Source organism: Ursus americanus, chromosome 3, assembly GCF_024610735.1.
Source record: "Ursus americanus isolate L20-20 chromosome 3, mUrsAme1.1.p, whole genome shotgun sequence".
Lineage (NCBI taxonomy): Eukaryota > Metazoa > Chordata > Mammalia > Carnivora > Ursidae > Ursus > Ursus americanus.
The window spans coordinates 21015440-21041534 of NC_142129.1; the positions used below are offsets into that span (position 1 = coordinate 21015440).

At 35.0% G+C, this 26095-nt stretch overlaps 1 protein-coding gene across 12 annotated transcripts in view; it reads right to left on the bottom strand.

Annotated features, from left to right (window-relative positions):
* Nucleotides 1-26095, bottom strand: part of MKLN1 (muskelin 1) — a 331746-nt gene that overhangs the window by 62927 nt on the left and 242724 nt on the right. For all 12 annotated transcript variants that reach the window (XR_015723840.1, XR_015723838.1, XR_015723836.1 and 9 more), the window contains 4 exons: nt 24317-24382; nt 15591-15703; nt 6967-7179; nt 116-337 (listed from right to left, as the gene is read on the bottom strand). Coding sequence is in view for 4 of the 12 variants with exons in the window: in XM_087860825.1 (XP_087716951.1) it covers nt 116-337; nt 6967-7179; nt 15591-15703; nt 24317-24382 (614 nt within the window). In the remaining 8 variants the exon portion in view is untranslated. The remainder of the gene's footprint in view (nt 1-115; nt 338-6966; nt 7180-15590; nt 15704-24316; nt 24383-26095) is intronic.

The window sequence follows — 26095 nt, forward strand, 5'->3', positions numbered from 1 at the left end:
ATTTAGTTTTAATGAAAAGTTTTTATTTCTTTCTGAAGAGTTAGATTTCACTACTTCTTTTCCTATTGAGAATATACATGACAAAATAACAATACAATGTATAGAACATTCTTACTGAGTGGAATAGCATGCAGTGTCCTATCCGAGACTGGATGTCCTCAGGCCCAGCATTACAGGAGTCCTCTCGAAGAAGTTTCCAAGTTTGACATTGACAGTTGAAAGCAAACAACCCACTGAACTGTGGTTCACTGGCTCTGCTGTCGTCTACGCTGCCATTACATGTCAAAATTCTACCACCAAAGGTGTAGATCATATGTTTTTCTGAGTCCATACACATCTATCAGAACAAGGCAACAGATTGAACAGTTACAGATTATTCCTGTCACATGTGCTAAAATGAAACCAATGAGTGCAGTTTTAGATTCTTGAGAAACTAAACTTTGTCTTAACACTAAATACCACCCTGATTATCAAATGCACTTAACTGAAGTAATGCTCACCACCTGGCAAAGATTCAGGATGCATTTCTAAATACTTTTTTGGGTTTCCGTTTTTCCCAGTGAGAGCAAAATATATTGGGTTAAAGACCTTTATGCTTTCTTGAAATTGTATAATTTTCACCAAATCAAACAATAATACATGAGGTGCTGATTAATACCAAAGACTGAATGTTAACCATACCCTATGGGTAAATAGTGATCACACCCTTCTTTTCATCTTCTTATAAAAACTCCCTTCTTTCTATTCTAGGCAAGCATCCATCCTATTAATCTTGCTACCCTTTAATCAGAGGACAGCTATGTCAATAAGAGTGATACAACTAAATTTATCTTTCTGCATTTAGTTTGCAAAGCTCTTCAAATTAGGTGGTTACAATATAGTAAAACAAAGAGATGTTTACCTCAGTCTCCAGACTGACTTCTCTAGTAATGAATCCGCCTCCTTTAACACAATACTATAAATTTAATTTTCTTTGAGGTATGTTACACAATTTATGTTCAAAAGCCAAACTTCATTCTTTCATTTTTTCTACTGAAGGAGGTCATGGCTTTTCATAAAAATATCTCTGAGAAAAAAGCCATTTGTCACAAGGTAATATGAATCAAATTCTATTTCAAAGAATATATTAAGTCCTAATTGGGAATTAGATGTTGAACACAAGTGGCATTGATATTTAAAGAATAAATTGCATATGCAAAACATCTATTTTTTGGCTAAAGTACAAATACTAGCCATTATATATTTAATTTTCTCCTCCTAGCAAATTATGCTATTTATCTATTTTTGTATTGTTTTCAGGAAAAAGCTATTTTCATAATGGTAAATTCTGGTTTTTTAATTAATATTAAAAAGAAAAGACTAGCATCTCCTAATTTTTCCCTAACCACTAAAAGATCCAGGCACTTGCCATTTCCCAGGTTTCTGACAACCTTCCATAAATTAAGATGAAAATCTATTCCTCAATGGTGAAATCTTGGTAAATATGGTTCAAAGTATTCCTACTCTTTAATCTTAAATGATCATATCATTAAAAGCAATCCATAAGTTGCTGAAGACGACTCAGCATGGCCCAATACACCCACTACATCACCATCTGAGGTTTCACTGAACCTGAGTCACATTATCCTGTCCTAGGGACTGAAGGCTCACATCTCTCCAAACACCTCGGGATCATGTTGAAAATCTTGAGGGACCCACATTATGGGGGCCTATTTATATTTTTACGAATTTACAGATTCATACTAATTTTGGCCAATCTCTATTACCCAGCTCCTATGGTTCTACTTCAAAGGAGTTTCTATTTTCTTCTGGGGATATTTAACTTTAATTTTGATGTGGCTATTCTCATTTGTTATTCGTGGTGAGGCATAAACATCTTTGTCTTGGTAGCTCTTTCCACCACACCAGACCCAACCAGCTCAAAAAAAGAGTTAGAAACTACAGTAGCTTCACTGATTCTTTCCCATATCTTAGAACAAACAGGACACAAAACAGATATAACTAATTTTATTCCTTCAGCTTGGTTCTTCCCTGGATAAAATAAGCAGTTTCAATAAGGGTCAGTTATCAAACAAGAGGTGTTAATCACTCCAAGAAACTTCATGTTGTTCAGCAGTTTATGGTTTCCTTTTCTTTTAATATCTGAAAAAATTTTCTGAAAAGCTAATAACCTTTTAGTCCGTATGATAATATTAACATCTTTTCTCTTGAAGACTTCAAGAGATCATTTAAGTCAAATCTTGGAAGAGCATTCACTCATCTACCCTATCCGGTTAGATATTTAATTCCTAAAATCAAACGAATAGTGGATAGCCACTTATTTACCACCCCAATGTTTTAAAATCCCAAAGTCTTTATTTTACTCTGTCACTTGAAAACAAGATTGGCTAGGATTAGGCTGGGTTCAAAACAATTTTTCTTCTCACAAACTCTGAAGCTTTCTAACGTTGCTCAACACACCAACCTCCAAAAATGCTTCATGTTAATCTAGCCCTTGCTTACTTACAAAGGTAACCAGTTTCCTCTCTGTGGCTTTTAGGATTTTCTCTTAATCCATGGTTCTAAAATTTCATTAAGAAAGTATCTAGAAATAGTGCAGAAGATCAGAAGTCAAGGGAGGAAAAACTGAAGGGGAAGTCATCAGAGAGGGAGAAAAATCATGAGACTCTTAACTATAGGAAACAAACTGAGGGTTGCGGAGGGGAGGTGGGTCAGGGGATGGGGTAATTGGGTGATGGACATTAAGAAGGGTACGTGATGTGATGAGCATTGGGTATTACATGCAACTGATAAATTTCTGAACATTACATCTGAAACTAACGATGTACTACATGTTGGCTAACTGAATTTAAATAAAAAAATTTTTAAAAAAGTATAGGGATAGTCTTTTTCATTCATCCTAATCCGCCCCTGGTGTTCCTTTAATTCTAAAAACTATCTTTCTTCAGTTCTGGGACCTTTTTTCCTTTTCAACCTTAAGGCATGTTGCTTTCAGTTTGCTTTCATTCTCTTTTTTTCTAGAACTCCTATTAGGTGGATATTAGAACTTCAGGATCTTTTCTCTTGTTCCTTAACACTTCTTTCATAATTTCAGCTCATTAATTTAGTAACTTTTAGAGATGAGAGCTTTTTAATCGATTTACTGAGACTTTTATGTGGCTATCAAATCTTTAATTTACAATTTTTCTAGATATTTCTTTTTTCATGGATGAAACAGCCTCCTGAATTGCTCTAAAATAATGTTTAAATTTATCTTAAAGGCTTCTTCAGTCGATACTACTAGCTGTTTTTCTTTGTTAATTCTTCATCTGTTGAGTTCACTACCCCTATCTGTCTCATGGTATTCATTACTTTCAAATACTTGACTTTTTTGGCTGTTGTTCTAATCCTCTTTGTATCTGCAAATTCCTGTTCACCTGCCTCTTCATATACAGCAGACTGCCTCAAGGGACTGGATGAGAAGCTCTCCAGTGCCTCTTGGGAGCATTGCTCTATCCATCCAGCTCCTGTGTCCACACTCAACACCTGATCTGTGGACAATTACCTAAGATAAGTGCTGCTCAGTCAAACTGAAGAATGCCCTGCTATCCAGTCCCCAACTGATCATCTAATGTTTGCCCCAGCTACATAAACTTTGTGACTATTTTTTTTTTTTTAGATAAACTTTGAGACTCTAGTCGCTGCAATCTTACGGGCTCTGGTTTCTTCTGGTTGGATCTGAACCCATTTACTTTCTACCTTACAGGAATTCTCCCCAACTTTTTTAAGTTCCCCAAGGACATTCTTTCTTGTTTTCAACATTACTATTAATGTATTCTTTTGCATTTCATAGACTGTGGGGCAAGAAGACAGTAAAAGTATACGATCAGCCTTCCAATCATCTAGTGACCCAGGGAGAACATCAATGAACTAAGATCTCCAATCCTTTGAAGTTTCTCCACTCACTTCTTGGCTAGCTTGTATTCTATTTTCTAGTAATTTCCTCAAAAAGTGTTTATACTTGAAGGACAATTTTGCTAGATATAAAACCCTTGGCTCACGCTGTCCTGTCTTGAATACCTTCTAGATGTTGCTCTATTGTCTCTCTTGGCATCGAAAGTAGCTGTAGAGAAATGAGACCAGACTCATTTTATTTCTGTTATAGGTGACTTGATAATTTTGCCCAGTTGCCCAAAAAATGCATCTTTATCTTTGAAATTCAATATGAATTACTATTATATGTCCCAGAGTTGAATGCCTAGGTCAATTTTTCCTGAATATAGCATGCCTTTTGATATGTAAGTAGTCTTGAATTTTATTTATAAATATTTGTTCTGCTTCACTGTTACGGTTTTCTTCTTTAATGTCTCCCATTATGTGTATGTTGGCTCTCTTCTGACTGTGTTCTCTATCTATAATTTTCTGGCTAATCCTTTTTACATCTTTATTTGTGTTCTCTTTATCTGCTCTTCTTATTTCTATGCTATATGACCCTTACCTACTCTTTATACTCCTTGTAGATTACCCTTCATTTCTGTAAGTGGTAATATGTTTTTCTTTAATTTCACTCCTGAGTTTTATCAGGTCCAGTTTCACCTATTCCTAGTACTTGATCATCTCATCTGCATTCTTGAATTTATGCTTTATAGTCTTCTTCAGAGTTTCAAGCTTCATTAAGCCATTTAATTCATGTTAGAATACTGGAATATAATTTTTCATCTGCTGTTGCGTGAAGGAAAGTTTTGCTTTTCTTTTTATTGTTTTTCTTTAGAGTACCTCTCTAAAGATTTGGTGTATATTGCTTTTTAGTTTTTCATATTTAAATGAGTTTAATTTCCCTGGACCAGATAACAGAAGGTTCCTATACAAGGGTGATATTCTTGCTTAAGGATCTCTCCTGTTGCTACTGAATTAAATGGCTTCTTCAAAATATGGTGCTTCTGTGAAGTCATGTCTTCTCTAACTATGAACTTCATCTGGTTTAGGGGGCTTCTATTTCATGCCTTGAGTTCTTCCCTACTACACTGTCTGGGCTTCAAAACTAGTTCTGGGTATTTCAGTTGTTTCTGGCTAAACTTACAAGGAATTGGGAGTTGTGGGTTTCTCTGGTTTCTGGTTTCACTGAATATGTGACTTATGGGAGTGTTTTTCCTTAATCTTTTTGTTTGGTTCTTATTGTCACTGAATATCATACAAAGCAACAACATGGAAAACTTCGGAACTAAGCCGCCACTACAGTCTTAAGAAATCTAAAAGTCTTTAATTTTTTTAGTATGTTAAAATTTTAAATGGCAAAGTAACTTCTAACCATGTTTTCCTGTCTCTAGCTTTCTCATGTTCTTCTCAAATTTGAATGCTAAGTGTCAAGTCTTAAAGTGTCATGAATGACCCTAAGTAATTTTTGGAGTGGTTTTATTTACATGAACTAGAATAGAAAATCAGGCTTATAAAGGATAGCTGATATCCTGGTTTCTTCACCCCCACTGTTCTTCTATTACATCTAATCAGATGAAAATGAAGCACCATGTAACAGAACTTAGCTTCCAAGGAACATTCTATTTTATCAAAGTCAAGACAAACAAAGGTCACAGACAAGGACAATAAATGTGCTATATACAGGATACCCCTAAACTATTCTTTTTTCAATCTGTAAAAATAAAGACATAAGCATCTTTTGTAAAAGAAATTTGCAACCAGTTGGAAGAAAATAAATGGTTTCCCTAACAGTGTTATCTGCTGATGTTCTGTTTTTAAAAGATGGGAACCAGTCTAACAGTTTTTGAAGTTATTATTTTCCATATGAACAACAATGAGGATGTCAGCAGGGAAGTGCAAAGCTTTGCAGAGCTCAGTTACGGAGAGCCAGCAGAAGTTCTAATTCAATCTGGGGAATACTTCGAAGACTAACGTTTTTGATTTTCCACCCACCACACACTTGATAGGCATAAAACCAACTCTTCTTTTCCTTAACATTCTCCTGTAACAACTATTTGTTAATATAAATATGTCAGTAGGATAGTTTAAAAGCAAAGAATTAATGAAAATCTCTAAAGAAAAAAACAAACAAACAAAAACAAAGAACACCAAAAAAAACCAGGGTCTTAAATCCTAGATTAAGATATTAGGCCTAAGCTAGATTCTGTCATTATCTTAGCACCTCTTAACATTTCTCAAGTACTAGATAATGCTATGTTCATCAATACAGTATTATAGATTTTTTTAAAAGTCTTTTTCTCCCCAGTACTACAAAAAAACATCTGGATATGGGTTGAGCCAAGTAAAACTGCCTACAGAATTCAGTGGTTACTGTTTTGTGTACTGACCTATGCTCAACTGATGTGGGCTAAATATTCAAAGACCAGTAACAATAATGACATCGAAGGGAATGATGATGAGAACTACGTGCGTTCTAATATTAAAATGGCGTATAAATTGCTATGTGTAGTCTTCTTGTCTATAGCACCATTATGTGATTTCTCTTGGTGCTCAGTTCAAACTTAACCTCATCTAGTGGATATCATATTCTTATGTGCTTTATAATGAGTTTATGATTATAGACAAAAGTAAATATATCTCAAATTGGAGAAAAGCTCTAGATTTCAAATTCTCAAACTCATTATAATTTTAAATTTCTTCCAGGAATGTAGAATAAAAAGTTTTAAGAGTGTAAGTTGTTATTGTTGAGTTGACTATTTATCATAAAATTAGTTTTTCCTAATATGTATTGCTCCATCTATTCTCTAAAGTTTTTATAAATTAACACTTGTTGTTCTGAGATCCTAGTATTTTATCCTGCACCAAAAAAGAGAAAAAAATATTAAAGGATAACTTTACACCTACTGAAATAAGAGTTATTTTTATTGTCTATCCTACGTATTTGTAGGAAATCACCACTAGACAATGTAGCATAACATGTAAAATAAACTCTAAGAACAAGAGCTACTGATCACTAATTAATTCCACCATATATTTATCTGTGCACCAAACCTGATGATCAAACACCAATTTCGGCCCTCCATCAGCAGCAGTATCCTCACTGAGTAACATCCATGTGTTAGTGTCAATATCATAACGATAGAAGTCACTTTTCAGAGATTTGCTGTTCCTCACGGAGGAATCCAAGTAACGCCCCAATGTGTAGATTTGCCTTCGTTGAATGTCAATGCACATTTTATGACATGATCTGGCACTAGGACCATTCTGTGGAGAGTGAAGAAAGAAAAAAGAAAAAAAATCAGAGTAACAGAAAAATAAAATTAAACCATTTTTTGTTGACTTTCATTAAAAGGTTTGCAATAGAAGTCCAACATAGGGTTTCTATCTTACCACAGAGATGCTTAAAATCTACCAGAAAAGAAGAGATGAACTAAAGTGTACCCTATGGCACTCTGCTTAGAACACTTATATGGTTTCTACTAAATACCTACTGCATTTTAGTCATTTGTGCAGAGCTTAATTCTCTAGTATGTGTCAATCTAAAGACACAACTGCTCTTTAAAAATATTTCTCATTAGAATTTCTCAGCAGAATCTAGCACAAAACAGATACTCCAAGAACATGTGGAATTGCTGCACTTCGTAACTGGAAGGAACCTTAATAAAATCTCTAGTTTAATTATCTCCTTTTAAAGATGAGGAAACATAACCCGAAGAGGAAAGATGTCCACCCTGAAAGCTAGTAAACTACTAACCAGAATAAAAATGCAGAATTTGACTTCGTCTACCCTTTACATTACGTAAAACTGACACTCCTGAGTGAGTAAATAACACAATGAAGGAACCCTATGAGTTATCAACAAAAATTAATTATTTGAGATCACTTATATCACTAGACTGAATAAAAGGTAAAAAAAATATTGCAGTGTAGTATAAACTAGAGTTCATGGGGAAAAAAAGAACTTCAATTGGGCAGGATTTGATTAGTTGAAATGGGGAAAAGAAAGAATATTTGTTAAATATCTCTTAAATTCTATCCATATTATTACAATGTATGCATATGTGTATTTCATTCAATCCACATAACAACTCCATAAGGAAATATGACCATTTCACAGAGTCTAAGTAATCTGTCCACAGTAACAAAACTAGGAAGTAAGATAGAAAATCTAAGCCCCAGTGTAACTAGAACCAAAACCTATGTTCTTTCCACTATTCCAGACTGGTTTTTCCACAAGATAAGAGAAACAAAAGCAAAAACAGCACTGTTGTTTAGATCAAATGAATAAAGTTCTTGGGCAGGAAGAATAATTTGACTAAATTAGTGTTATCAATCCAGATGTTAAATTTATTTGTAACTGTACTTTAGTATTCATACTAATTACAATTTTATGACTTATTTTTAAAGATTTTTGTCAGGGAAAATCTCCAGCAGATAAGATAGAAATATTATTTTTTGAAAGAACGTCCTCCACAATTAATCTCCAAAATAAAGATAGGATAATATATAATAAATCTATGCCATATATCCTAGAATGTGAAATTTGAAATTTTAACAGAGGAGGTAACAGAGCTTCTTGCTTCAGCTGAATTAGCATAAGCCCTATTAAAATGATAAGCAACTTACATACTAAGTAAGAAGAAAAAAGGAAATAAAGATAAGAGTAGGAACCAGACAGAAAATAGAGAAACAGAAAACAGACAAAAAATACAGATAATTAACAAAGCTGGTTTCCTGAAAGATTAATAGAATTATAAACCACTAGCAAGACTGATTTTTTAAGAAGGAAGAAAAAACACAAATTGCTAAATATGAGAAATGAAAGCAGGAACATCACCTATAGGCTCACTAGAAGTTAAAAAGAAAAAAAAAAGGACTATTGTGAAAAAGACAGGTAAAATGTGACAATGTAGATTCCTTGAAAAATTATAAACTTACTAAAATTGACATGAGATGAGAGAGAAAATCTGAAGTCACTCTACTGAAAAACTGAATTCATAATTTAAAATTTTCTTCGCACAAAGAAAATGCCAATCCTAGATATCTACACTGGTAAATTTTATCAAACACTTAAGAAAGAAATACTATTCCTAACTTATTTTATGAGGACAACAGAACACTGAAGCCAATGAACAATAACACTATAAAGGAGGAGGAGGAAAAATAATTTATAGGCAACCAGTAACCAGTATACCTCATGAACAGACACAAAACTAATCTTTAACAAAGTATTATTAAATAAAATGCAGCTATATAAAAAGGGTATTTCTTAACTAACAGGCGTTTATCTCAGGAATACAAAATTAATTTTACATTTGAAAACTGATCAAGGTAATTTACTACATTAAAACAAAGGAAAAGAATACAAGCATTTGATAAAATTCAACACACATTCATGAGCAAACTCACAGCAAACTAAGAATAGAAAGGAGCATCTTCAATCTAGTTAAGAATCTATGTCTAATTTTTTACTTAATCGTGAAATAACCGATGCTTTCTTGCTGGGATCTGAAACAAGAAGTCTATTCCCACTACTTCTTCTTTTTAAAAAAAATTTATTTATTTATTTGAGAGACAGTGTATGCATGCATAAGCACAAGTGGGGGAAGGGGCAGAGGGAGAGAGAGAATCTCAAGCAGATTCCCCTCTGAGCGCAGAGCCTAACTTGGGGCTCAATCTCACAATCCTGAGATCATGACCTGAGCCGAAATCAACAGTCGGAAGCTTAACTGACTGAGCCACCAAGGCACCCCCATCACTTCTAATTAACACTGTACTAGAAGTCCAAGTCAGTGTAATAAAGCATTAAAAAAATAAAAGCTTATAACAGAAAAAAAGAGCAGAAAGGAGAAGTAAAATTTTCTCTATTCACAGATAACATGACTATTTATTGAAAACATCCTCAGAAATCAACAAAGAAACATTCAGAAATAGTACGTGAATTTAGAAAAGTGACCTGATATAAAGGCAATATTAAAAACCCAATGTAATTCTCTACATTAGCAATAAGCAAACAAGATAATTTTTTTAGGGTGGGGCAGAGGAAGAGAGAGAATCTTATGCAGGCACGACAACTAGCATGGAGCCTGATGCAGGGCTTGATCTCACAACCCTGAGATTAGGACCTGAGCCGAAATCAAGAGTCTTACACTTAACCGAATGAGCCATCCAGGCACCCCCATTTCTTTAAGTCCCACTTACAATAGCATGAAAAAACAAAATACATTAGGATCAATTTAGTAAAAATATCCAAGACCTTCCATCTAAAAACTCCAAGAGTGCTGACAAAGAATGAAGACTGAAATAAATGGAGATTTAACTACGTTTGTGGATTAGAAGACTTAATATTATTAAGACACCAAGTCTCTTCAAATTGATTTACAGATTTATCACATTCCCAATCATAATCCCAAGTTTAAGAAATTGACAGTATGATTCTAAAATTTATAATTTTTAAAAAGGAATAATAATAATTAAATAAGGAAGGAAGGAAGGAAGGATGGATTTTTTTTTTAAAGATTTTATTTATTTATTTGACAGAGATAGAGACAGCCAGCGAGAGAGGGAACACAAGCAGGGGGAGCGGGAAAGGAAGAAGCAGGCTCACAGCGGAGGAGCCTGATGTGGGGCTCGATCCCAGAACGCCGGGATCACGCCCTAAGCCGAAGGCAGACGCTTAACCGCTGTGCCACCCAGGCGCCCCAGGAAGGAAGGATTTTTAAAAAGAAGAATAAAGGGGCGCCTGGGTGGCACAGCGGTTAAGCGTCTGCCTTGGCAGAGGGCGTGATCCTGGCGTTATGGGATTGAGCCCCACATCAGGCTCCTCTACTATGAGCCTACCTCTTCCTCTCCCACTCGCCCTGCTTGTGTTCCCTCTCTTGCTGGCTGTCTCTGTCTCTGTCGAATAAATAAATTTAAAAAACATCTTAAAAAAAAAAAAAGAAGAAGAATAAAAAGGTCTTACATTACCTGTCCGCCATACTGGTATATGAACAGACCAAAAGATAATGGAGCAGGACAGAGTATCCCAAAAGAGACATATACTTCATATGATCAGTTGGTTTTTAACAAAAGGGCCAAGGCAATTCAACAGGGAAAGAAGACAGCAACAAACTCTCATACATTTCTAGCAGGAATATAAAATGGTACAATCACTCTCGAAAAAGCTATAATAGTTTCATTAATGGATGCTAAAGGGTGAAAATTTGATGAGTAATAGGCTATTTTCATAATCTCAAAATGTCTTCGCACAAGTTACATATCAATTATAGATGGGAAAAATCTGGAGGGCACTCTCCTTAACCAAGTGATCAAATGCAGCACCAGACAAACTGATACAATGTGCCTCCTGAGAGGATATTCTGAGGACGACCCAATGTCATTCACATGGTATTCGTGCTAAAAATGCTCAACCTAAATCCAATCCTAAGGAAATAAGAAACAAACCCAACTGAGTGATGGTCTACAAAATAACTACTCTGTGTTCCTCAAAAAATGTCAAGGTCAAGAAGGATAAGGAAAGGGTGAGAACTACTCCAGACTAAAGGAGACTAAAGACACATGACACTGAAATGCAATGCATGATCATGAACTGAGCAGTCCTGGTCAGGGATGGGGGTTGGGAGTGACAGTGAGACACCTATGAAGGACATTACTGAGGTATTACATGGATAAGCATCTATATCTGAAAAGGCTCTGTGGATTAATTATTAAAGCAGCAGTTCTCAGGGCCGTCTGGGGTCTCCAAGACACTTCAGGGAGTCCACAGAGTCAGTTTTTTTTTAATAACACCACTAAGATAAGAATTTGTCTTTTCATTTTTATTCTCTTATGAGTAGAACATGAAATTTTCCAGAGGGTCTATGACTTCGGATATAATAACAGATTGGATGCAGAAGCAGATATGAATCCAGCTGCCTTCTATTAAGATGAATATTAAAGAGATTTAGAAAACTTTATATAACACAGTGCTACTTGATGTATGGTGGTTATTTCAAGGAAATGTACCTATGTGACCAACTGAGTTACAAGCTGACCTAGCCGCTTTTTCCATGGAACACTATATTTATGTGAAAGAAAACTAACAATCCAAGTGCAGTTATTCAGACATAACGGTTGTGACAGACATTTTCTGAAAAATGGATGAAGTTAGTATGTCATTTTGAAGGAAAACAACTGACAAAATTTGTTGCCAATGATAAAAGGAAATTTTAAAATTTTAAATTTATTTTTAAGCAAAAATTAGAATTTTTAAAACTTCTACCTGCTACTGTGATCTTGACACCTTCCCAATACTTAGAAGAGTTTTCTAATGAAATTGACAGTAATATTAACAAATATGGGTTGTTTTACACTGCATAATAAAATGTCAACATTTGGAAGATATGCAGAACTCAAGAAACCAGCAGTTTTCAAGTGACCAACACATGGGTAAAAAACCACGCATGGGCAAAAGATCCACTCAAAAAGCAAGGTAGAACAATGGATCTGAATGTAACAATACAAAACATTAGCTGATACGGTTTCAGAGTCTACAATGCAATCACCTTTAAGAAAGAACCACTTGTCAGTTTGGGATATGAGATCAAAATAGACCATGTGCAAATATCTCAAAAGGCTATTAAAATACTACTCTCCTTTCCAAAAACATAACCACGTGAAGTCCAATTTTCTTCATATATTTCACAGAAAACAACATGTTGCAAGAGATTAAACACGGAAGCAGACAGGAGAAACTAGCTGTCTTCCACAAAGCCTGACTGACATTAAAGAAACTTATAAAAATGCAAACTAAAGAAAAATACATTTGTTTCAAACCTTTATAAAAACTTACTTGCATATCTATACGAACATTTAAAGTAATTATTCTCTTTAAGAGCTGAGCCATTCTATTATCTATCAACCTCCTAAATGTGTTATTAGATACATATTTAAGTAAATTAAAGTGAATTAAATTAATACTGCTTCTTAATTGCATACCACACTTTTTGAAACACATGCCCCAGCGTATCATCAAACAATAACTTGTACTCACTGGTATAGAAAATAAAATGAGATATATGAAATACTAACTGTTCAATATTGGAAGGAAGGAATATTTATGTTACAGCCATACACTATTACCATTTATTTCATAGAAAGACCAACAAAATTTTTAGGCATCTATAGGAAGAAAGCAATAATAAACCATAATGAATCTGAGCTACAGTACTGAGTCACCACTGACTTCAAAATAATAGAACCAAATCTTCTCATCAAAATAATTTCTATATTTTTCCAATATTGGTTTAAAATAATTATTAACTGCATTCCAAATATTACTTATATGTAACATATGATATAAAAATAATACCCACGCCCAGCTTCATAAGCAGAACATTAATACGACCTTTGAGATCCCCTGTAAACTACCCTCCTCTCTTGCCAAAATAGCTACTCTCCCAATTTTGTATTTATCTTCCCATGCTTTTCTCAAGCATTAACTTTTCATTTAATCTATCTCACCTATTTGCTCACTAAAGAATAAACATATGATTCACGCTCATACTCTAAGCAGGGAAACAGAAATGTAAGCTAATCATTTTAGTTACCCACTGAAGGAATATAAGTGGTTAAATGGGCACACCAAAGGAAGCTTCTAATTCTTTGTGGAAAAATCAGGAAAGGTTTCCCCAAGAAAGTCTGAACTGAGTTTTAAGAATAAGTAGGTGTTTACTAAGTAAGAGCTAGGTGCATGGGAGGAGGAGCCCTCTATTAATTTCAAACAGAAAAAAACATCATTGCCACGGGACCATCAGGTGAGAAAGTTGAATTCCAGCAACTAAAGCTGTGGCTGGCACAGAAAGTCAGGAGATGAGGCAAGAAAGGTAAACGGGGACCAAATCATGATGAGAAATTTGAAATTTATAATCTAAGCTAAAGGAACTAAGGTTGATAAATTGCCTTATCATTATGATTATTGTTGTTGTTGTTGTTGTTCACACTTTCCTGTAACTATGCCCGTTGATAGTGCCCCTCACCATATAGTGACTCTAGCCTTGGCCATATGACTTCCTGTAGCCTATGGGACAATAACAAATTTAGTGGAGTACTCACATCTACCTTTCGTCCTTGAAGCCCTGCCCCTCACATGAGAACAAGCCCAGCTCGCCAACAGGAAGGTGAGCGACTATGTAGAACAGAGTCAAGTAGTCCCCGCTTGAAGATATCCTAGATTAGCTGACAGCCAGTTGACTTTGGGACACATGAATAAGTCCAGCCAAAACCAAAAGAATCATGCAGCCAATCTGTAGACTCGTCAACAAAATAAACAACTACTGCTATACGCCACTGAGGTTTGGTGGATGTTTGGAATAGACGGAATGTAAGAGATAAGTGAAACAGGGACTGAAGCTAACCATAGGGTTTAAGCAAGTGTCATATGGCCAAATATGCTTTTTAATGAATGGAAAATAGACAGCAGATTAACAGTGGAGGCAAAAGTTTAAGAAAGAAACCATCGTGTTGGAATTAGTGCCAAAAAGAGTAGAACAGAAAAGACATCTGAAATGCAGTATTGGGTGCTAGAACTGTTGGAACTTATGCACTAATTAGACATATTCAATGAAGAAGGAGGTTTTCAGGATGAATCCTAGACTTACTGCAAGAATAATTACAGATGCAATCAACTTAGATTTAAAATAGTTTAAAAGAAATGTTAGGAATTTTTTTAGATCTCTCTTTATTTTTGTTGAACATACAATCACTTCAGAAAATGGTACTTTAATACTGAAAGACAAAGGCCATCTTTACATATTTTCACAGGGATAACAAATAGAAATCAGAATTTAAGATATCTTTGAAAAGATAAAAACTACCCAAATGGAACACACTGAATAAGCAGAATCCAATTTCCTAGAATTAAAGACAGAGCACTGATCTTTCTGAAATGGCCATTCTAGATTAAAAGCAGTGGGTTTTGAATTAGGTCTTTTCCCTCACTTTTCATTTTCAGCTCCCATCGTTTTGTTAAAGTTTATTTTTCACCTTGTAATCTGAAACAGCTTAGATGGAGGGTACAATAAAAAATTCTATAAAGATTTGGAAAAAATAACAATGAATTAACATTTGCTTTATACTAGTGTGTAATTATGCACTTACATAATTCAAAGCCATAAATCCAAGCCATCTAATTCACTAAGGAAATGCTTTATGTATATATGTATCAACAGACACACACATGAATACAATTTTAGTCTAAAATATATATCATTTGTGAAAACTGATACATAGTCAAATAGTGAGGGACCAAAATAGTGAAAAGGTAAGGACATCAAAAGCATATTTTTCCAGAGGAAATCAAAATAAGATGAATGCTCAGAGTAAGAGTAGAGGTGACAGGAACATGAGAAAAAAGGTCATTACACAGTTACATTTCCAGACTAAAGTAGTTAAAAACTACCATTATATTTGATACCCATTTCTATTTATCTTTATGAAATAGATTTGTTCATGTACCAGTAGTTGAAGAACCAGGTATAGAAGCTCGAATGCAAGAATACTTAAACCAAACTTGTTTACCACAAATTCTTCTGCTACTACTGTGGATATAGAAAAGAATATAAATCATCCAGAAAAAGAAGGGTACACCCACACCCCTATCGTAATACAGATGGATGAAAAGTCTGACAACTTGCCTCTTTCTCAGTGTCTCTAGAGATACATGTCCACTGGTTCTCCTTCACACTGTACGCCCAGAAGTCAGCAAGATCTTGTGTTCCATCCCAGCCACCAAACAAATAAACGGTCTCTATGAAAATTAGAAAAATATGTATAAAAAAACCCTTAAGGATAAAATTAAAATAAAGGCACCCAGACATAGCCATTGTTTTTAAGATCACATAAGAAAGCACATCTAAATAAACTTAAAAATGAAATTTGTCAATGGGTAACATTTCAAAATATATACTAGGTTAGCATCTCCTAAACATGGGTATATGGAAAGGCTGCTGCAGGACCACTATTTTGAGAGATTTATAAAAATACAAATAACTAAGAGACATTCCCCAAGATTCTTTCACAGGTCTTCAGTGGATAAGAAGAGTGTGTATTTTTGCAAGTACCCAGAGTGAATCTGATGTGCTGCCAGTTTAGGAGTTTCTGTGCTGGGCCAAAAAAGTTTACACTTAGCAGCTTCTTAGCAATACAGCAGCTTCAGATTGTTTAAAAAAGAAAGAAAGAAAGAAAGAAATCCAAAAGGAATATATGGTCTAAAATAGAACATAAAGACATCTAGCTATTTCTGAAAAAAAAACTTCACATTAAAACTGTTTTCCCTCTATAGCAATATCAAAAACAATGGTTAAAACTAGCTCCTACTTAAAGCTAGACACCATAAGAATAAGGTGATGTACAGCCTTGGCATTCCCATGGAAACTGGAGAAATCTTTTCCAAATATACTAGAGTAGGCTTAACTCCTCAGAAGTCAACCTTTAAGTCATTCTAGGTATCTTGAAAATTTGGTTTCTTCTAAATCTGAAATGTCTATTATATCCATGGACTGCTTCACTGCAACAAAGCTCATTTCTTGCCCCATGAATAGTGACAATCTTTATACGTAACACTGTTATGATCCACCTCCTTCTTTATAATAGTGCCTTTCCTTTCTTCAAATATTTCCCCCCATTTAAATGTCTTATGTCTATTGGTTACGCAAGCCCAGCAATTATTATTTTTTTTTTTAAAGATTTTATTTATTTATGTGACAGAGAGACAGCCAGCGAGAGAGGGAACACAGCAGGGGGAGTGGGAGAGGAAGAAGCAGGCTCATAGCGGAGGAGCCTGATGTGGGACTCGATCCCGGCACGCCAGGATCACGCCCTGAGCCGAAGGCAGACGCTTTAACGACTGCGCTACCCAGGCGCCCCTCAGCAATTATTTTTTAAAAGTCACAACATTTTTTCTTTCCTTTCCTTTTTTTTTTTTTTAAGACTTTATTTATTTGAGAGAGAGAGAGAGAAAGAGCACAAGTGGGGGGGGGGGGAAGGAGCAGAAGGAGAGGGAGAAGCAGACTCCCCGCTGAGCAGGGGGCCCGATGTGGGGCTTGATCCCAGGACCCTAAGATCATGACCTGAGCTTAGGTCAGATGCTTAACCAACTGAGCCAAGCAGGTACCCCTCTTTCTTTCTTTCTTTTTTTTTTTTTAAGTAAACTCTATGCCCAACATGGGGCTTGAAGTCATGACTGCAAGACCAAGAATCACATGCTCTACCGACTGAGTCAGCCAGGTACCCCTTTTTTAAAAAGTTAAATAAAACATACAGAAACATTGTAAAGCTATCTACTCCCTAATCGGCATGACCTAGGCCTATTTATGTGGAGACGTCATTTAAGTTAGGCCCCACCATGAACAGTTACAATTCAAAGTGCACTTAGAAATACTGTAATATCATTAAGGAAAACTCTTGCCATTCACAGAGTTGGACTGTCTTCTAAGAGATTTTTGTCATATTTTCATATAATTTCAAATTCTAAGTGAATTTTCTAAGTGAAATGTCCTATTCTATGCCCCAGAAGCTACGGAAATCAAAACACTGCTTCTGGGTAAGAACATACCATTGGAACAGGATTGAATTCTAGTGCTAACTGGGTAATCAAATCAAATACGGGCCACATAACCTCCCTGGGTCTTAGTTTTCACTTACAAAACTCTCAGTGTTGTGGTGTAGTTTTTTAGATATAAGTTACATGAAAACATTCTGAGGCTATCAAGCACAAACAGCAGTCCCACCTTTAAAACATGCACAAAAATAAAATATACTCTATAGTTACTAAGTGCCACAGATGCAATAAAAACAACATTACTGTATCCAATTCCATGACTAACTCAGTACCTAGAACTTTCTGGCTTTGTACAAATGTGAAATAATGGCAATTATTTGAAGCTGTTAAAAAACCATCATATCTCAGAACTATAAAACAATCCACTATCATTAGTTAAGTAACATTCTGTTTCTCAAATGGCATGCAGTAATACCAGATACTTCAAGTTTTACAGGAAAAAAAAATTTAAGAATTTTCATCTGGCTTAAAAATTATTTGCCAAGGCCTCACTGTAAAGGCAATTAACCCCGTTAAATTCTAAAGCCAGGAGAGAGAGTGGGTATATAACTAAAATAGCAATAGCAATTGACCTTTTGTTTTATAGTGTTTCTGGGTACCCTCTGGATAAGGTTACCCTGGTTCATTAACTTTAATAACCCTTCCTCTTGGGCTCTGGGTTCTCAATGTTCTTTCTGAAAAGCAGGTCTCTTTGTACGCATAAATTCTCACAGCAAAGAAAACCCACATTTCCACAACAGCCTCATTGATAGCTGAGCAAAATAAAATCTGGCAGAGAGCAAGCATCCCAATGGAATTAATCCAAGATGTCATTCTTGTCTGTGAATGCTTTGTAGTCCCAGTTGAAGTTTAATAGTAAAATTGAATGAATCGGATGGAAACAGGACCTTTTGACATACCTGAATAAAATGCATGACAAAATTTTAGTTAAATCATCTAATCATTTAAGTTAAATCAGAGATGAAATATTATTTAGAAATAAACACGAGCAAAAGTATTATTTAATGTATAAAGGATATCAAAGACTTTCAAAGATTACAGGAATAACTAGAGAGAACTGTAGTAAGAAGTAAGGAAACAGAAAAAAGAAAACATTATTTGCAACAGGGTCCATTCTCATGCTTATCGGTTATGTAACAATTCACGTACATCCCTGGGCAGTACAGTCCTCTTCAAGAAGCAGTCCTTTCTCTATATTTTTTTCTTAAAGGCACATAGACTATTGTGGCTATCCATTTCTCCTGGCACTCAGAGGAATGTTCAGTCAATGTTTTCCCAGGGCTAGTCTGAATTGACAAGGTATTTTACAGAAAAGAAAGAAGACAGTCCCTATCCTCAAGAAACTTACAATCTAATCAAGAATATAATGCAAGTACATAAATCACCATAATTCAGGGCAGACTAAATGCCGTAAGAAAGGTAAAAAGCACCATCTGAGTTCAAAAGAGGGAAGAGTACACCTGAGGGGACACAAGAAAGGTATCTGACCTATACATCAGAAGGTGGCTCTGGAGGCACCTGGATGGTTCAGTCGGTCAAGCGTCAGACTCTTCATTTTGGCTCATGTCATGACCTCAGGGTCATCAGATGGAGTCTCGTGTAGGGCTCTGTGCTCACCAGGGAGTCTGCCTGAGATTCTCTCCCTTTCCCTCTGCCCCTCCCCCACTCACATGTATGCTCTTTCTCTCTAAATAAATCAATCTTAAAAAAAAAAAAAAAGAAGTGGCTCTGCTGGCAGAACAGGAGACAGAGAGGAGAACATTTCAAGCACAGTAAAAAGTATAACAAAGGCACAGAGACAGAAAAACACATGAGAAGTGTTTTATTTAAAAAAGAAATTTTTAAAAAATTTTATTTACTTGAGAGTGAACGTGAGTTAGAAAGAGAGCGCAGGAGTAGAGGGGCAGAGAGAGAGGGAGAACACAGGCTTCTCGCTGAGCAGGGAGCCTGACGTGGGGCTTGATCCCAGGACCCTGGAATCACGACCTGAGCGGAAGGCAGACGCTTAACCAACTGAGCCACCCAAGCGTCCCACTTGAGAAATGTTTTAAAACACATGGACTCTAAAGTCAGGCAAATCTTGATAGAACTGCAGTTCTACCACCACAGCTGTGTAACCACCACTGGGTTCCTTAACCACTGGTTTCCTCACGTCCAAAATGGCACATCACAGCACCTCATAAAGCTACTGTGAGAAATTATATAATGCATGCAAAGTGGTTAAAACTGTGTTATGAATAAATGCACTGTTCAATTTAAAAGAACGTACAAAGACAGGTAGTAGTCAGATCATGGAACGGGTTAAATGGCAATATAAAGGCTCTGAGCTCAACTCCACTAGACCATGGAGTAGCTTCAAACGATACAAACAGAGATGTAACAAGGCCAGCTCTGAGCTTGCAGCATTATAGGAGAAGCAAATATAGAGGGATTGGAAATAAAGTGACCAGTTTAACAGCCTATGTTCAAAATGTCAAAACAATTTCATTCTGAGACAAAAGGAATCAATCATCAATTAGTCAGTTAATCTGTCAATTCTGAGGCCACAAAAACTAAAACTCAACCATATTATTTAGCATAAGTCTTTTTGGTACCAGCACTAAATAAACCCTACAGCTACTTACAACCAGCAATACTAATATACACAACTTAAATATACTAAGAATAAGGTAGAAATAGTAACACATCAGTGTCTTTATACCATTCAGCACAAAGAAGCAGGCTTTTTATTTTCTGAGCCCAACTGCGAAATCTCTCCTACTCTGATCCTTAGGGGTAAATCAGACTGTGCTGACTGAATAATTCTCCACAAGATGGCACACTATTTTCATAATTAAATCCGTGTTTCCACTTTGAAACCGTACAGAATACCAATACTATACACTCACACAGCATGGGCCCAACATTAAACAAAACTTATGTATCAAAACGAAGAGGTAGGAGAAGAGTTAACAGGATAGTGAAGAGGGTTAACTTAATTCTTAGTTTAATACAGACACCTTGAGAAAAACAAATGAAATGGAAAAAAAGTTTTAAGAAACACAAATTCATATTCAAGATAAAAATGAAACCCTGTCAGGACATTTAATCCAAGAGTTTAACCCTTCTGAAAATGCAGTTAGTAAGACCTTAAACAGACATGAAAATTTTGGAGAGAGGAATGAATTCGAAGGAGAAATCTATTTTACATGTTCTTTAACCTTACCTTCTTTAGCCATTCCCCTGAACTCTGAACTTAGCCCATTGTCAACTGGATTCGCCTGCCTCCCTTTTTAAGCACAACTACATTCTTACATAAAGCTGTGATTACAAATCTAGAGACCGATCCTTTGGTTGAATTCAATATATATTTTCTGTACATATATTTCAATATACTTTATATTCTTAATTAAGGTTATATTTCCAGAATTCCTTCCTGATAACTATATGAAAGAAAAAAGATTCATGTCATAGGTAGCTTAAAGAAATACAGCCAAAAGAACATGTTTGTAATTAACAACTAAAACCCATATTCACCTATTTCCTTCAAAAGTTTTTTTAAGGAATTTAAGGAAAACCTATATAGGGCACTGTGGGAAAAAAAAGAAAGGAAGGAAGGAAGAAAGAAGCAAGCAAGCAAGCACTTTCGTATAATTCGTACAGAACAGTCAAAGGTTCAGATTTCCATAGAAGGGCTCTACCAAGTGACAAGCAACACCCCTTTAATTTCTTTTGTAGATACCAATACTGGGATTTTGCCTGAGTCTTACTACCTATTCTGAGAGAGGAAAAAAGGCTGGCACTATAGGTTCTCAAAATTCAATGAGGGTTACCCACCAAAGAACTTCTTGGTACAATGAACATTTAAATTTTCATCCGAACAGACTTCCACACTGAAACAGAATAAACATACCTTTTCTCTCTTTGTATTTGCCTTATTTTACCCAAAGTTGAAGAACTGAAGTGGAGAGGTGCCAAGTATAGGGATCATAGTCAATAAAACTGACATACATATTCAGTAGGACAAAATACTACAATTCTTCTCTACCATGGTATAAATGATAGAATTCACTTAGGATGGCAGAAAGCTCTGAAATTAAATAGTAAAATGTATGCCATCAGGCACTTTTCTAAATTGTTACTCTACCCTTAGAGCTGTAGCAAAATGAAAAGAACTATAGGGTGAAAAAAAAAAATAAGGCACCATTATATTTTTAAGAAAACAAAATTCATGAAACACTGGGAAGCAATAATTGTTTTGAAATACAAGCCACTTTAAAGATGAAATGAACTTTATGAAGTTTTATACTAGTAAAGACTTTATTAACTTTTTGAGTTAAGAGTCCCTTTGATGATCTGAATTCATGGATTCTCTTCCTAGAAAAATGTACATACAAACAAAATTTTGTATATAACTTCACCAGATTAAGAGCCCTTGCTCCGGAAATCCTTAAAATGAATACTTAAAATAATGACTGGGTCTCTCTACTATGCTTCACTACTCTGGCATCAACTTTATAAAGATAAAACTTCTGGGTTCTTGAAACTCTACTTGGGGAAAGTCATTCTTTACTACTAACTCTACCTAATCCTTATCAGCAAAATTCTTAATTTTTTTTTCTAAAAATCTTATATTTATGGTTTCCCTTCCTCTCTAAAATATCAGTCAGGACAACACAGATAAAAGATAAAGCAAATATACTGAAATAACACTGGTTAATTAAAATGTGGGATTATGGGTGAGTTATTTTTTTCCATCAAGACTGCTTTTCAAGTTGTTTTAAATTATTTTTCAAAAGTTTTAAAATTGTTTTAAAATATTTCCACTGTGAGATTATATCAAAAACAAAAACCAAAGATTAAAAAGGTCTTTAGACTTACATAAAATTCTCTCATCAAAACCAATCAGTATATACAGTATAGTAATGTTGCACATAAAAATACATATTATATAAATAATATATACATTATATATAAAATATATTATACTCTTCCAATAACATACTATTCCCATTTTTATCATCATTATAACTCATTCATGATCAAATAAAAAGTCAGTGGTAAAGTCAGGATTCAAACCCAGGTATGTCTAATACCCCCTTCTCACAAACTGAACCCTCAACCATTATATTTAGTTGCTATGTCAGTAAGACTGGACTAGAAAAAGTTCTTGCAAAGATTTACAATAATTATAATCTCTTTGAAGATGATTAAGATCAACCTCGTGGTAGCAGTTATAAGAGGGCTCTGGTACACAAATGATACAGTATATGAAAATACCTTGATAACTGATTCTATTAATAGTTTTATAATAGAAATAGAAGGATTTCTAAAGAACAAATCCAAAGATATCCCAAACTCTGCTCTGTACCCAAATTAAATTCAGAAAGCATTAAATGTTGCCTGAAAGAATGTAAAGCTCTACATAACATTTAATTTTTCTACCTTGATCCCAAGGTAATGATTAACTACAGCCTTAAAGAAGTATAGTCTATATACTAGAAAAGAATAAGCAGAATCATCAAAAAATTTAAATATATTAGAATATAACCAACAACATGGGGTGCCTGGGTGGCTTAGTCAGTTTAAGCGTCTGCCTTCAGCTTAGGTCATGATCTCAGGGTCCTGAGATCAAGCCCCATGTTGGGCTCCCTACTCAGAGGTAAGTCTGCTTCTCCGTCTCCCTCTGCCCCTCCCCCTGCTTGCGCTGTCTCTCTCTCCTCTCAAATAAATAAATAAATAAATAACGCATATGTATATTTATTGGACTCTCAGAAGAAAGGATTCCTAAGACTCTATAGTTGAATCAAACCTGTATCTGTGGGAGGGAAAGGATTTGGGGAGACAGACCAACATTAGGGGAGCAAGTTCAAATGCCCTGAAATGAACCTCTTCCATACAGAAACTAGTAATACTCCTAAATCAGCTCACAGGTTACTATACAAATTTAGCAGTTAATTTTAAAAGAGATATCATAACTTCTTGTTACATTAATGTCTAGGAGATTATTATCTACATTGTGATCATTTTTATCCTTACTTTATGATATGAGTCAACAAAATTATTCCTGAGGTCCTATGAATCAGCATAACACAGTAACAGAACGGAAAAAGTAAAATATTACTTGAATGGATATTGGCACTCCCTGAAGTAAAGTATTCTAAAACCAAATAATAAAGTAAAATTATACTGAATTCTTGGTATTTGCTTTTCCAGATGGTAACTTAAAACCTACTATAATTTTAGAATTAACCTCTGAATACAATGGTATCTAAGCTATCCCAGGCTGTAGAAACCTAAGGGAAATTTTTGGTAGCAACTTATACAATAAAGTCTAAAAGGCAGAAAAGAAGAATAGCTAAAACAAATTATTTATAGGTTTGTGAACAGTGTTAAGCAATTAGTGGATCTATTAACACTTAAGCTACTTAATTTGATATTCTCTCTCTCAAAAAAATATCTTCATTCTCTTGCAATAATTCCCATATTATGGCATTAAAATATAAGTGCACTGAAAATCCAGAAATACTCCACAGTTTACTACAACAATCAAACACATATAAAACCACACACACTCACAGACAGAAATGGCTGCACATTTCTTTTAGGTTACCTAATTTCAACTGTGCAGCAGCCTCCCTTCTCTCATGTGTTACTTCCTCATTTATTTAACATAATAGCTAATGTCTATTTTATTTGTCTAATTGGTTATTACGGCTGATAACATTTCACCTCTGCAATGAATGGAAGAAGTATCTTTGTGCTTATTTTAGAATGTATAATTTTTAAAAGAATTTGCTTTCCACTGCAAATACTCCTCACCTGTTTGAACATCAATAACCATCTGATGGCCCCCTCTCATTCCTGGTCGGTTATCTTCTCCATCACCTGAAGGAGAAACAAATACGTTCTTTAAAAAGAATAACACAGGGGCGCCTGGGTGGCACAGCGGTTGGGCGTCTGCCTTCGGTTCAGGGCATGATCCCGGCGTTCTGGGATCGAGCCCCACATCAGGCTCCTCCGCTATGAGCCTGCTTCTTCCTCTCCCACTCCCCCTGCTTGTGTTCCCTCTCTCGCTGGCTGTCTCTATCTCTGTCAAATAAATAAATAAAATCTTAAAAAAAAAAAAAAAAAGAATAACACAGAATAACTGGAAATCCAAAGTAACTGCATTCGTAAGTCTGCAATGAACAGTAAAATTAACACACATTTATTCTTTCAAGTTAAGAACAAGTAAAAGACTCAAAAGAAATAATATAACTATGTTTATAATAAATACCCTGCTCTTTTTTCCAATGCTTTCAGACTATTAATGCAACAGGGAACTATTTTCAATGTATTTATGACCAGTGCCATAAATCAGCAAGGACGCAGGATATTCCACAAAAACATAAGACAAAAAACTCTGAACTACTGGCATGAAAAAGTGAAGGTGGAAAGCAGCTACAGAATTAGATCTCAGGTCTCTATTCCAAGCATACCTAATTAGTATAATGAGCAGTTTTAAAGTTCATACAACTAAGCCACTGAAAACCAACATGTCACCAAGTTTTGTATTAATTTATATTACCACCTTACGTACCACCTATTTTGAGTACTGACTGAAAAGTAAAAGATTTACTTCCTTTTGATTCCTATTTCCATCGTGGAGCTTAACAGGCAGTTTGAAATACAATCAGGGAAACTTTTAAACTTCTGTAGAACTATTGTTCAACTTGTATTGAATCTTACTTTATACTAAATCTTAATATAAACAAAGATATAACTTCATTTCAATGGTTCAGTAGGTTACAGGATTCTAATGTCTGTCTTGATATGAACCAGAAAACCTAAGGTTTCTTTATTACTCCTCTATTAACTGAAATATATTACTTTAGCTAATAATTTTCCATGTTTCAGCTTTCTCCTATATAAAACAGGGACCATCCAAACTTTTACTAATTTCACCAGGGTACTACGAAAAAATACTGAAATGTTAGTTCTTATATAGAGAAAATAATCATGCCAAACTGAAGCATTCATCCCATTACTACTGTATTCAAGGACTTCTCATTCAGAAGTTCTCCGCAAATTCTTTCTCCTTTCCAATACAGTTATGTTAAGATTTTGTGGCTCGTTATCACTGATGTTTTATCTTTTTCTTCCTTCTTCCCCTCAGTCAGTATTGCCACTTTGAAGAACAGAGTAAGACACTAAAATAAATTTATTGCCAATATGTTTGCATTTTATATATTTAACCCATCAGTTTTCAAATACTCAATTACAATCTGTCTGCTACAACATGGGTCTCTCTGACAAAAATTACCTCAAAAATGACTGATAAAGCAAGAGAAATGATGTCTGAATAACAGAAATTATGGACGTTCGTAAGCAATTTTCTCCAGTATATTAATGTTTAACACTATCAGGGGAGAGCTTTCTCCCAATTGAAGAGAATTGCTTAGCAATTTATGAAGACTGTCAGAAAAAAGCTGAACATCCACAGAACTGCCTTCTTTTAATGCAAATAATTGCACTAAACAGTTGCTATACTTTCCACTATATTAATCATCTGGCAAAGCAGTGAGTCAAGATCAAGTGAAGAAATGGATTAATGGAGAA